This window comes from Atractosteus spatula, chromosome 6 (assembly GCF_055471065.1).
Source record: "Atractosteus spatula isolate fAtrSpa1 chromosome 6, fAtrSpa1.hap1, whole genome shotgun sequence".
Taxonomy (NCBI): Eukaryota; Metazoa; Chordata; class Actinopteri; order Semionotiformes; family Lepisosteidae; genus Atractosteus; species Atractosteus spatula.
Window position 1 is genome coordinate 44375514 of NC_142711.1, and position 14707 is coordinate 44390220.

Genomic DNA, 14707 nt, shown 5'->3' on the forward strand with positions numbered 1-14707 from the left:
TACAACTTCTCTTAAGAAGTGGCTGTATGAGACCCTCAGGCCAATTGCGTAACATTCGACCAAATGGGTTGATACTCATTTGCAAACTTCCTTAAACAAAGATTTTTGCAGGCTAAAAACCTTTTTATACAAGGAGCTGGTGGGAATCTGCAACACGTTATCCACTCAAGCTGGTGTTGAAAAAGATGGCTGGATGAGATCCTTAGATCGATAAGCTTCCAGCTATCAAGTGAGGTAATAATAATTGCTTACACTTACATAGCACTTTTCTAGACACTCCACTCAAAGCACTTTACAGGTAATAAGGACTCCCCTCCACCACCATCAATGTGCATCCCCACCTGGATGATGCAACGACAGCCGTAGTGTGCCAGAACACTCAATGGGGAGGAGAGTAGAGTAATGAAGCCAATTCATAGATGGGGATTATTAGGAGGCCATGACTGGTGAAGGCCAATGGGAAATTTGGCCATGACACTAGGGTAACACCCCTATTCTTTCTGAGAAATGCCCTGGGATTTTTAATAACCACAGAGAGTTAGGACCTCGGTTTTATGTCTCATCTGAAGGACAGCACCATTTTACACTATAGTGTTCCCGTCACTATACTGGGGCATTAGGACCCAAACAGACCGTACAGTGAGTGCCCCCTACTGGACCCACTAACATCACTTCCAGCAACAACCTTATTTTTTCTCAAGAGGTCTCCCATCCAGGTACTGACTAGGCTCACACCTGCTGAGCTTAAGTGGGTTACCAGTTGTGAGTTGTAGGATGGTATGGCTGATGGCACAGTATGTATGCTGAACGGACTCCTCTTATTTTCTGCCCATAATTTTCTTCTCCTTGCTGATTTGTAGGGTGAAAAGAACTGAGTGAGATCTGAGAACTCCTATAGGCATCCAGCATTCTCTGAACTGAATATACAGTAAAATAATAATTCTACATTTCAGCTAGCTCATTTGGTTGCTACTAAGTAATGAATCCTAGGGTTTCATCCAGCAGTGTCTTGAAGAAAATGTTTTTTGTTTAAAAAACCAAAGCTAGGTAGCTTTCTCCAGACTCCCACAACCCTTTGTGTGAATAAGTGCCTCTGTTCTCAGCTCTAACAGAACATCCCCTTAGTACAGTATGATGCATACCAGGAATAAATAGCTTTCTAATAACGGATGGAAGGAATCTTCATGGAGTAGTCATTCAACAAAGTTTATTTAGCAAACTATAAAAACAAAATTGCATACTTTCACTCCATATTTCTTCATTCCCATGAAAAAATATTTAAAAATTAAACATTAAAAAAATTGCTTGACACCAACTGACACCATCTTGGTTGTGCATGAACCTAAAGCATTTTAAAAATTTAATTTACAATTACACATGAATTACACTTCATAGCTACAGTATTGGGGTTATGGTATCAAGGCTATCAAGTGCACATATGTTCATGCACATATTAAAGTCCATCAATAAGGTACTGTACATGCCTTCACATGAAATAAAAAATAAAAGGTGCATGAATACATAATACAAATGTAAGACTTCTGATATATAATTGCTTTCCAAAACATCTTGAGCACTGTATTTATTTATGCATGTTACCAGACCTATTACTTTGAGCATCTGAGTACAAACTCATATACACTACCTACAGTAAAACCAGAGATAAGGAACTGAGTTATTCTTATACTAAGACTACTAATTAGCCTACATGTAGCATGAGCTGAGCATATTCTCTCAGTACACTTCTATGATAATTGCAACTTTTACAAGTAACAGGTAGTGACATGAAAACACAAGTTGTAGTTCTCCTCACAATTTGAAATAAAAAGCAAAATAAGATATGCAGGTGCTGAAATATAGGTGGAATTCAGCTTAAATGAATTTTTAAGACAGAGTTTTCTAAAAAAACATTTTATTTTGCTGAGGGAGAGTGATTTCTTTTCCATTCAAGACTATATCTTTGCCAGAACCTTCTCTTAATGCATTTGACAACGTTTTTGTACAAGTCCCTACAGGTTTTTTAAAAGGAAGGCCTTTGTTCCCTTTGCCATAAAAATGTAAACTAAGAAGGTGTCGAGTCTGCAGGCCTTGCTTCACTGTCTCACAGGAAATGAAAAAACTGCTCCTGGTCATGTATAGCTATGAGTTTTTTAAGTCTCTTCACAGTATTATTTAACTTCATCATAACTATAATAGGATTACTGACCTCAAAGTTGACCTCATTTTAAAGGACTTATAAAATATGGGTCTGTCTGCAAGATTCAGTTATTAGTAAAAACAATACAAGCCCCTTGTCTGAGACAGGTGTTTGTCAAAAGTTTTGATGGAGGTTAAACAAGTAAAGAGGGCAGTTGGTGGGGACAAAATATGCAAAATTACTACTCTTTCTACCAAAGAATTTTAAAATAATGTGCTTGTTGCACTGTTTAGCCAGGTTACAAAACATCAGAACTGCAATCATGCCCTGCTGTGACTGTCATTAGATCTTTATCCTGGCCTTTCATTTGCAGTGAAAAAGGCCAAAACATCTCACTTCATGAGAGGAAAACACAAGTGATCAAACTTAATAAAGTTGTAACTTTCAGTGTTAAAACAAATTTAACTACGGTGGACTGGAGACCACAAAACTTGCCTGAAACCTAGTTTTTAAGAACATTACGTGTGAGACTATAAAAATACATAATGTTTCAGACCTTTTGTGAGACACTTCTCATTACCTATTCTTATCTTATTATATTATCTTCCATTATAAATTGCAAGCATATCGGGCCCATATGGGCTGAAACTCTCTTGATACAAAGTTTACAATTATGAAATGACTCACTAATCATTGTGATTGTATCCCTCAATAGTACTGATCTGTCACTGTATAACAGGCATGATTTTAATCAGTGACACTAAACTGCTTCTGTTAGACTTTGCTACTGCAGGTTGCATGTCAGTGCAGTATTCCTGGACACATGGCCCCCACATCAGTTCTGAAAATACTGAGTCCCCAGTGATGACAGAACTGCACCAGAAAAACTACCAAATAGAAGGTTCTTATCTAATCCAGTTGTATACTTTTGAAGTACTCAAAGTGATCTTTTGACGAGTTTGACGAGTATGACCTTTTTGTGCATTGTTTTTTAGATTTATGCAAGCATTCCAAGTTTGTAATAACGTTAGTAGTTATAAACACGTCTGCACAGCAGTGAAAATTGATGGTTTGTTTTACAGCTGTTCCTGGAAGCCTGCACGTTGCTATGAGTGTCCTGGAACAGTGACAAAAACACAAGGAATGATCTCGAGCAAAGGACAACGATAAAATTCAAACTTCACTTCAAAGGCATTCTCCATGTAAGACTGTAGTTTGTTACCTTGCTTCAGATGGGAATGAGGGAAAATAAGGAAAACTCTTAAATAGCTAATATTTCTTTTATTATGAATCCATTTTTTAACTGTTTTATCCAGCATAGGACCACTAAAGAGCAGGAGCCTATCCTGACAGCCAACAGGAGCAAGGCAGGATACACTCAGGACAGGATACCAGACTATCACAGGGCACACACAGCACAGACATAGAAACAAACACACACACAATGTCAGTAAAACCCAAAGAGACAAAACTGACATGTTAATTGCATAGGTATTCAGATTCATGAACTAACCAAATATTTGGTGGAAGCACCTTTGACATCATTTATAGCCCCAAGTCTATTTGAATACATCAATACCAACTTTTAACATAGACTAAATGCAGTTTTTGCCAATTCACCTTGGCAGATTTCCTCAAGCTCTGCCAAGGTGCTAATGGACAGCAGTTTTCAAGTCTCTCTAGAGATTCTCAATAGGATTCAAGTCAGGACTTTGACCAGGCCACTCAGGAACATTTACTTTCCTATTCTGAAGTCACTCCACTATAGTGATTTAAATCCAGACTGAAAACCTATTACTTCAGCCTAGCCTACACACACCTTACATCATAGCTATGGCTGCTGGTGCTGCTGTACATGCCATTGTGTGTCTCAGTGTTGGCCTTCCAGGTAGATACATCTGTTCTGACCAAACTATCCTATTCTGCTCCCCACATGTCCGGATGGTGCCCAAGCTGGGCACCATCTGAGTTGGATGCTGTATCACTGCCATGGATCCATGATGAACATTGCAAATACAGCTATCATTTAGGAAGATTTGCTGGTCTACAGAGATCTGCATGGAGTACTGGCACACAGAAGATATGATGGAAGACTTAATACACCACATTTAGGACTATTTTTAGAATTGTATAATGTTAGCATACCCAGAGGGGTTGGGCATCCAGTTGACATTGGACCCCTAGAGGGTTTTTTTTCTCTCCTTACAGAGGAGTCTTCTCAACTTTTCTCTTTCTCAAACATGTAATGTCATGTATTGTCACACAGCTTTGTTAAGTGCCTTGGAGCAACCTTGTTGTGAAAGGTGCTACTGTACATAAAAATAAATTAAATTGAATTGAGTACTGCAGCTTTGGTCTGTACTGTGGATCAATTTCTTGCTGAAAGGTGAACGTTTGTGACAGTATTGAGTCTGAAGTAGGATTTCCTCTATGATTTGACAGTACTTTGTTCTATGTTCCCCATCAGTCTTGACAAGACTCCATATGCCTACTGATGAGAAGCAGAACTAGAACATAATGCTGCCACCTCTATGCTTGACAGCAAGGATTATGTTGACTGGGTGATGCATTGTCTTGGGATTGCATCAGGTAAAATTCCAATTTGGTCTTGTCTAAAATCAAAACCTTTTGCCACATACAGCATTTGCAGTATCACTTGGGTGTTTTGTTGAGGGATTTGAGATGGGATTTCTCATGTCCAAACAAGCCTTTTTTGTGGTGTTAGCGGGATATTGTTTACCCATGGGAATTTTCTCCCATCTCAGCCATTGAACTCTGTAACTCTTTCAAATTCACTGTTGGCCTCATGGCTGCAACTGTGTTATTGTGCACAGACAAAGACCACTCAACTAATTGTAATTTTGTCCATCGTTATTAATTTACGTTTACCACAGCAAAGCATTTTAATACCTATCCAATCATGACCTATCCATTTTTCTTTTCATTCTTTTTGTTTCCATTTCATTTTGTATGCAACAAATATTAATTGTCTGTCGAGCGTCTGCCTCTCATTAATTGATGGCAAGCTTTAAAGCAACACAATTTGAAAACTGTGCAATGGTCTGAATACTTTTATGAGGTACTAGGGCCCTTGTAACAAATGGTCCAATTATCATGTTTAAAAGATAATCTGCAATTACAATTAAATAGCGCAAATACAAATGGCTAATTAAATACAAGCTGGTGAGACTTACTGTAGGTGCAAACTTGGAGTTGTAAACATTCATACTGATTTTCTGTAGCATTGGGAATCCAAAGAGTGTAGAGCACTAGTATTTTAACTTGATTTGGTGAGATCTAAGTTCTTTTAAATTTATTGTTACTTAAGAAGGTCAGATAAATTTGCAACAGATGGATCTCTGTTCCCAAAGTAGTGCTGCAACTGACACCTCCACAACCGAAATCCCAGCATCCAGCATGCCAACTACTGCAGGAACCAAAAAAAAGGACATGGAAAAAAATAAATAAAAATAGCCATGGAACTCAAAAGATCTTAATTGATGTAGCTACTGCAAGTCACATTTCATTTTTATTGATTACAAATGCTGAAATCACAATAGTAACACTAACTCAGTGCTGTTATTGAATGTATCCTGACAAGCAGGAAAAATTAAGGTTGAAATTTGCACAAATTAATTGGTATGACACTTTATTGTGCAATTAGATAAATACCTCAATGCAGAAGCATCTGCCTGGTTTATATTTCTTCCTAGGAAAACTGTGTTCGAAAAGAAACAGTGCTCAGAAATAAGCCTTATGAACTCTGCAGAATGTAGCCATACAGACCTCTTAACTCCCTGGAATTCACAGGGTTTATATCACTGTAAAGGGGATTATCCTTACATGCCCCAGTTGATCACAGCAGTTTTGAATATTTCCAGCCACTCATACTGGTTTGTTCTGTAACAGCCTTATACAGAAGACTATGCACTGGACTGTTCAGTGAAAGCATTTTTTCAGGTAGCTCACAGAGTTTAAACCAACAATGCCTCCCTTTTTAGCTTTTGGTTTTGTTTACCATTCCTGGAGTATTTAGGAATTTTTTCATTTGGCTCACAAACACAGCAGAGTTGTTATTGCCAGACAAATTCTAAAAGAAAACTTGATTTGCAGAAGTGATCTAGAAGGCAGTGCACATTATCAGTTATTTACCCCTACCAGAGTCTCTAGGGCTCTGTACTGTTTTCAGGGACTGACGCGTTCCTGTCTATTTTATGTAACCATGCTCCTCTCATCACTGAAAAGGGAGTTAAACCATAAACCTGGGTAATCTTATTTTGAGCCTCAGAGGAACATGCTCAGTAGAGGTCATTTGGAATTGCGTCCATTTTTGGTCAAAGTAGGCCTACAGTACTTGAGATTTGACGGATGACATTTCCACAACAAGTACTATAAGCAGAGCAGGGCTTAAAAGCTGTTTGGTACAGGCCAAAACTTCTCATTTCTTTCCCTATCTCATGATTGCTAAAACTGAAAATTATGAGCACTGGAAAAATTAGAATTTGCTCATTTTCTTGGATTTCTGTTCCAATGGCTCCAGTTGGATTTCACTTTGGTGTGATTAAAAACAGAACAAAAACAGTACTATCTTAAATACATAAAGAACAATGGTCAGGATAAAAACATGAATAAACTTAATCCCATAAACACATAATGTTATTTCTCTATTATTTCTATATCTGATCCACTTCATGTCATACTTGTTTATATCACAGTTCTAATAAAATCATTGACACAGACACTGACCTCTGCTATGATTGCATCAGTGACTGACTGCCATTCTGATTATCTCAAACAAATATTTGCATATTTATGAATCATGTAAATATAAGTTGAGGTATGTTAAAATGTACACAAAAACAATCTTAAATCATTTAAAAGAATTTTCTTCTTTCATTTACATTATTACATATATTTTAAACAATAGTTTTACAATATACATACAGTATTATCGCATACAGTGTACTGTTAATGCCGCAGTGTTCTGACCACTTTGAGATGAAAAACACATCTGGTGTCTTGCTCTCTTTATGGCAGCTGTTATATACAGTGATAAAGACATGTATTACAAACCCCTGCCCACATTCCCTCCTACATGTAAATGTTTACTACTTTTCTTTAAAAAAAGCATTTCAGATGACTTTATTATAAGAGCAATGTGTATATGTTTGCCTTATTTTCCAGTGCTACAGGTAATTCAAAAGTAAACACTGAACAGCCATCTAAAAAAATGAATGGGCTTGTATTCTGCAGGGCACATTCGCTTAGACTTTAACATGTAAATAAATGACATATTTTCCCATTACATCAACAGTTGTTAACTACTGTATGTACAGTGCCTTGTAAAAGTATTCAGTCCCTTCCAAAGTTTTATATTTTTGTTGCTTTAAAGCAGGTAGTATGATACTTTAAAAAAAAGCTATAAATACTTGCTACAGTGCATACATCTACTACAAATATTTAAAAAAAATAGTTAAAGTGAAAGAATTAAAAAAAATAAAAAGTCATGACTGAATAAATATCTATAACCTTTTTCTGCAGACAACCGAAATTAGTTAGGGTGCACAAAATGTACATGAACAAGCAATTGCAATAGTAATATGTGTGCAAAAATAGTGATTCACATGATTTCAGAATAAATACACCTGTCTCTGTAAGAACCCTCAGTCAGGTTGTGAATTGCAAGCACAGATTCAACCATAAAGACCAAGGAGCGTTGAAAACAACATGCAAATTAAGCTGTATAAAGGCACAGATCAGGGGAAGGGTATAGAAACTTTTCAAAGACCCTTAATATCTCTTATGTAGAGCATGGTGAAGTCAATCATTAAGATATGGAAGGCACCAAGACACGCCTAGATCAGGTTGTTCCTCCGAAATGAGCAGCCAGGCAAGGAGGAAACTGATTAGGGATGGCCCAATGAGACTAGCAGTCTCTTTGAAAGAGTTACAGAATTCAATGGCTAAGATGGGAGAAAATGTCCATGGATCAACAATATCCCTGTCATCCCACATGTGGAACTGAAAAATCCTGAAACATCCTTCTTAGCTGCTGCTGAATTTGCCTCATTTTTATTTTGCCCTTGTTTTTCACTCAGTGCGCAGGGAGCGACATCTGCCATGATAAGCTCGCACTATAGTATCATGTTGGTTCCAATGTTTTTAAGTACAATACCTTCTGTCAAATCCTCACACCATATCATGTAACAAAGCCCGGACACAGACTACTCCAGTTGCCTACAGCATTATTAATTCACAAGGTTCATACCTTTGGCCACAACAGGGACCAAATTGCTATAATTAACCACTACTTCTCTGTTTTTGCACCCCAGATTCTTCAGGTTAAAAAGAATGCCTTAGTACGCTATATGAGAAGTCCAGAAATATATAACTAAATATTGGTTCCTATATGGGAAATAACAACAAAAAGAACAAAAGAACACAGCTTGCCATTTTCTCTAGCATTTTATTAGAAAAAAACAAAGTATCCTCACTCCATGTAAACTGTATAAACATCCATTGCACAAGTGCTGTAGCTTGCTGAGGTGAAAGATTATGCATTATTACAATGAGTCTTGTAATATGGCTACAAGATGGCAAAATGGGTTGTTACGACACCAGACAAGATAAACCCTTAAAAGCCAGCCAGAAATACGATCGTCTCCCTCTGCCCATCCACCCCCTCAAAACATAAAGGTCAGCATCAAATACTACAATTGTCAAGATGTAAGAATAGATATGAAGTGTAAGCTGAGCTGTTCCGTGAAAAAAGTAAAAAAAATCGCTACATCCTTAAAGGAAAAAAAAATGAGAATGAAAAGGGAACACATAAGCAGAAAAAATATTCTCTAGTTTTGGAAATCATTACTTCTGTCAACTGTGTTTATAAGAACATAAGGATATACATGGTTACATGTTACAAATCAAAAGAGGTCATTCAGACTTTCTAGAACATTTAGTAGTTAGTAGTTGATTGATCTAGGGATCTCATCCATCCATTTCTTGGCAGAAACCAGGGCAACAGCTTCAACAACATGGTTGGGAAGCTTGTTCTATACTCCCACAAAACTTTGGGTAAACAAATGACTCCTTTTCTTGGTATTAGATGCACTTGCACATAGTTTCTACTTGTGCTGTCTGGTTCATGTTTCAATGTTCATTGACAAGACGTCATAGGGCATAGGGTAATCTAGGGTCCACATTTCCAATAGGGTACATATTGAAATTATCTGTGGTCACCAGTCAGGTGAATGGCTCTTCCCAATTTTGTGGGCAGCAAGTGCTGAACTGTTTTGTTCTTGTCTTTAAGTGTCAATAGTCTGTCATTCCATATCATCTAAACATAATAATATTAACTTTTTTAAGTAGAGTTTTTCAATTTAAGGAAAAAGGGTCACCTAGAAAGGCAGGTACAAAGGTAAAATGCAAGAAAAATTGACCTAACATAAAAAGTAGATTATATAATTATAACATTAAAAATGTTATAAAAAATGTATGTTTTTTATATGTATAGTTCAATATATATGTGTACTAGAAAGACATGCATGTACTACACATTCAATGTGGAAATATAGCCTACATGCTGTATCTGGACACATTTGTTTTAAGACACAATGCTAGTTTTTATATTACTGTAAAAATTGCATGCCTCTTGAAAATATAAAAATTGATCAGTTTCATTATATACAGTCATGTGCCATGTTACAAATTACATTTGTCCTTTGATCAGGACAGAATAATTACCAGAATCCTTCACCTAAAACTAAATTAAAATTACTTCAAGAACATCTGATTGATGAGTACTGAAAACTAAAAATTCATGAGTACAGCACCACTGAATTAATAACTTGAAATTGGCTGATGCACAATAATTGTGATTGATGCCTGTAAAGTCTCTGATGACATAAAATCACAATCCGAAAACTGTAACTTTAAATACAAAAGCAAAAAAAAATCCTGTAATGAGGTGTGATAGGCCAGTAACTTATGGAAGACAAAACAGAACACATTACAACACATTGTTACTGTAGGTCATTTCATAATCATGGATTAGGCAACAAAATAGTAAAGAATCTCTTGGTAAAATAATGTTTTTTACTACATTTTTTTCTGAATTACTTGCAGACATCTATCATCTAACATCTAGTTAACATCTTTTACATGATCAGAAAGTTGTTTATTCTACACTTCTATGACATGGACATGTCTAGGACATGTTTCAAGGCTCCAATCAATTTATTCTATTTACCGCAAGACACAAAGAATGGACCGAGTTAATTCAGAAAAAAAGCTTAATATTTCTAATAGCAATAAGTTACATTGTTTTGACCTTTTACATTTTTTGTTTACTGACAATACCAACTTAACTGTCTCTAAAACCCATCTTACAATAGGAAAAAGTTACACTACAAACTACTGCATGTGTATAATATTTGCTTACGAAACACTAAGTTGTGCTTCATGTAGAGAGGCATTTGGGCAGCATGTTCATTTCACAATCACAGAGTTTACCAGGAATAAACAGACATGCATGTGAAAATGAAACTGATAACACATTGGGATGATAAAACTTTGATGACAAATGTCAACTTAAAGGAAACATTATCATTCAATTTGATAGTAAGTGCACTCTAACGGCTGCCTGTTAATGTTTGCAACACACTGATCTTTCGTTGTTTGAGCCGACACATTCAAATACCTTAAATATGCCATATCATCTCTCTAACAATAATATAAAAGTCAATTTTATTTAATAAAATAAAATAATTTCTGTAGACATAGAATGCCTTAAACTTTCTTCTGACTCCTCCTTGATAACATACTGTATGCACACCTCTGTTAATTGAAAAAGAAATCAGACTTTATCATTTTTGGCAGCTTTACTGTGGCTTCATAAAACACATATAACAAAAAACTTCTTTAAACCAAAGCACAAAAGGGTGCAAATCTGTGATGATCACAAAAGAGGAGAAGGTGTCGAACATTAGAGAGATTTTTGTGTGGATACTTAATTTAAATCTTCGTTTGTCAATCTCTTAGAAATGGTACCTAACACAAGCAACATCCTATTTCATCAACCTATTGAAGCCACAGAGGCTCATGGCAGCAAACAGATGCTGAAAAAGAGCCTGTGTTCTTCATGTGTTCACCATGTGTTCGTCATGGGCAGGGATTCCAGTCACCAAAAAGTCACATACTGTACAAAGACTGTCAGACATCGATCTACTGAAGCCAAGGCTACCTAGAATTTCAGACTGTCCCCCACCATGAGCTTTGACCCTGCAGAGAAACAAGGGGCTTTCTTGACTGGAATGATCTTACTCGATCTGCCATCCATCTGCCGAAACTGGCAACACAGAGCGCACTGAGACAACCCGAAACACAGACATCTCCCAACTGTTCACCAGAGAGAATTGGCCCGTGTACTCAGTAACAAACCCAAAAATCACTCTCTGCCTAGAATTTAATTTTAGAGAAAACAACATGCATTGTCGTTGCTTTAACAGGTTACTTGCATGCTGTGAAATACGTCTTCAGAGTGTGAAAAGACAAATGGGAGTACAGCGCATGAAAGAAGATACTGTACAAAGGTTTAAAAAATCTACCTAAAACAAAAATGCCACAGTTTCTCTAGAAATTAGCTGTTTTGCTAGCCAGTGGTAGAATTTATAGTAATTAGAATCAAACTGAAGGAATGGTACAGTTTTTTGATAATGAAAAAAGGAGATCAGGTTTAAAATTTCCTCCTAATCTCATGTATAAAAAGGCATAATTTGTACTGTATTTATATTATTTAAATAACTTTCTTCATGTTTACATCACTTCAGGTCACCTCAAAAAAGAGGCACATTACCTCACTGTTCAGTTGTTATCAGAAAACCTTTTATTTTCATAATGGAAACTCAGAGACTACCCTACAGTAGAAATACATGCTGCAAGGCAGGACACAATGCCAGTCCATTGAGACATCAGTTAACCTAGTCGGCTTACCTTTGAAAGGAGGAAGATGGAACACCTAGAAAAGCCACACAAAAACATAGGGCAAGCATGCAAACTCCACACAGAAGGCAACACACTCCAAAACCTGAACCTACAACCCAGGATCTGCGAGGCAGCAGTGCTAACCATAACCTTATCAACTTGTCATTCAACTAAAGCATTATTCCATTGGGATTCAGGAAGGAAAACTTTGACTCCTATCTCTTCTCTATCTCAAATGACATAACACTTAAGACTCTGATAACCCTGTTTTTTAAAGTGTTTACAGTATATAATAAAATCAAATAGACCTTAAAAGAAAGCGGTTTTAACATTATTAATACTATATTTTGCATAATATGATGCGCATTTTAAGTAAATGTTTAGTAAACTTCTGTGCTATTTCTCTTCTCTGAAAAAAAAATCCTTAAAGTGCATGTACAGTACTATCTATTTCGCACGTCGCAGGCACAAGGTTTGTGCTCCAGTTCATCAACGATACTTCGAAAGAAGAATCGTGCGGGGCTGATGTCTCCACTTGGTTTTAACTAATCCTACCAATCCGAGAAACCAATATTGCCTTTAAAGTTAAGAAATTCTGCAACTAAAACAAATTTCCTGTATTATTTACTTTTCCTGTATATTGACTATAGAGAACTATCAGAATTTCAAGCGGGTTTTTTTTTCGGATCAGCAGACAGATGTGCCATTGACTTTATACTGGCACAGTAGCGTTTGACCTACTACTCCCCTTTACTGTGGATTCTGCCAGCCTCTAACAATGAAGATCTTGTTACACTCAAAGAGTTGATGGACAATACGAAAATGAATCCAACTTAAAGTTTTCAAAGATAAAACGTATAATTGGCATTGCATTGCTTTTGGTGTGCTTTATCTTTTTTGAGAATTACTATACTTTCGATTTCAGGAAGAGATGACTGGGCACTCGAACACTTCAACCTGCTGGTTTATTCGGTAGTTTGCAGTTGTCGTGCCACCTATTTTATTGCGAGATATCTGTTCACGAATGATCTGGATATGTTTTGTATAACATCGTAAACAAAATGACTTTGTCTTACCCATTTTATTAAAAATGTGATTTTGAAACTGGACATGAAGGGATCTTTGTTTTATACATTGTACACTGGCACTGATGCTTGTTTGACTATATACTGTACCTGTGCGACGTCTTCTTGTAACATAGATGATTAACTTAATTTCATATAGTTCGCAATTATTAAATTCCGCAAATACTGAAATACTTAACGTTTCCCTTCACTTTTGCAGCATAATTAACACTCCAAAATAGCGCTTCTCAGCGTCTCCGCTGTAAGGACTCCATTCCTCGATTACCAAATGATTTATAACGCAATGCATTTCTCTAAAACACCATAACGTATCCATCCAGATACCTTGAAATAACATTTGCCTGATCATTAAGTATCGCATTTATTCATTTAAAATAAGAATCACTCCGTAAAGTTAACATATCAATTTTTCCCTGTTGTGATTATCAGTTGCCTTGCAGTTTGCGGACATCCCATTCTTGTAGGTCATTTGAAACTATTAATAATAATAATAATAATAAAAATATGTACCTCTTTATTTCCTAAGGGTTTGCACTGATGTTAATTCGATACTCATACGACAAACGCAGAACAAATTCTAGTGTAAGGTAAGAAGTAATCTGCTGTACTCCTCATTCCCGCAACCAGGAAGCACTGTACCGGTACTACAGTTTCCCACGCTGCCTCTGTATCTTGAACAAACTACAGATATACAAACGCGAACAAAGCAATACGAGATTGTTTCAAAGCTTAGTGTATTCAAACTTTATTCCCGGGTCATTAAATTACTATTAACAAACAGTTGCATGTCTTCAGGAAAGGTCTTGTACAAGTTATCTTTCTTTCACTTACCTCTCTTGTCCTGTATACTGCAACAGCCAAGAGTGAGCAAGGAAGACAGGACGATCGCAATTTCGAATTGCATTGCTGCGAGTTTTCTTGAGCTCTTCGTTTCTTCTCTTCTCCTTCAGAGATGTTCTTTTTTATTCCATACTGGTACTGACAAAGTTTGTGTGGTGAATAAAGCATCTACTTTCTCTCTCTCTAGCTGTCAAAGGGAAATAGTAGGAAATTTTGGGAAGGCGTCAGCGGCGTTACTTTTCTTTCCTTAGCACAGAAACTTTGACAGCTCCTCCTTCGTTCTCCTGAATTACTTGTGGCGAGAACTGAGCCGAATAAAGTCTCTCAGCCAGCGGAGGTTCTGACGTCACCACTGGGAGGGGGATTATTGCGCTGCAGATAAATGCATTCACAGGTAAAGTAAATCCCGGCGATTGACATGATTCACAACCTCTGCTCATGTGCAGTTGTGCCAGGTATGTTCTGTGCGATGTTGAAATTCACTGCTTTCCGGTATTTCGAAATTCTCCAGCATGTTCTAAGCAAGAGCTATCAGTTTCGAACTCGCGAATTTATTATTGATCTTCAGGAATACTGTAAAACGTTAATGCGTTTGTTCAAAAACATCACTTTTGTAACGGAAATGACTACGTTAGTGTGGTTTTACTTATCCGCATGTTGTGTT

The 14707-nt window shown here is 36.8% G+C and overlaps 1 protein-coding gene across 1 annotated transcript in view; it reads right to left on the minus strand.

Moving 5' to 3' along the window:
- The window catches only part of LOC148832948 (epidermal growth factor receptor-like), a 127841-nt gene extending 113496 nt beyond the window's left edge, over positions 1 to 14345 (minus strand). The window contains exon 1 of the mRNA XM_088919137.1: positions 14035 to 14345. Within this exon, the coding sequence (XP_088775263.1) occupies positions 14035 to 14107 (73 nt within the window). The 5' untranslated portion in view covers positions 14108 to 14345. The remainder of the gene's footprint in view (positions 1 to 14034) is intronic.
- Positions 14346 to 14707: the final 362 nt, after the last annotated feature.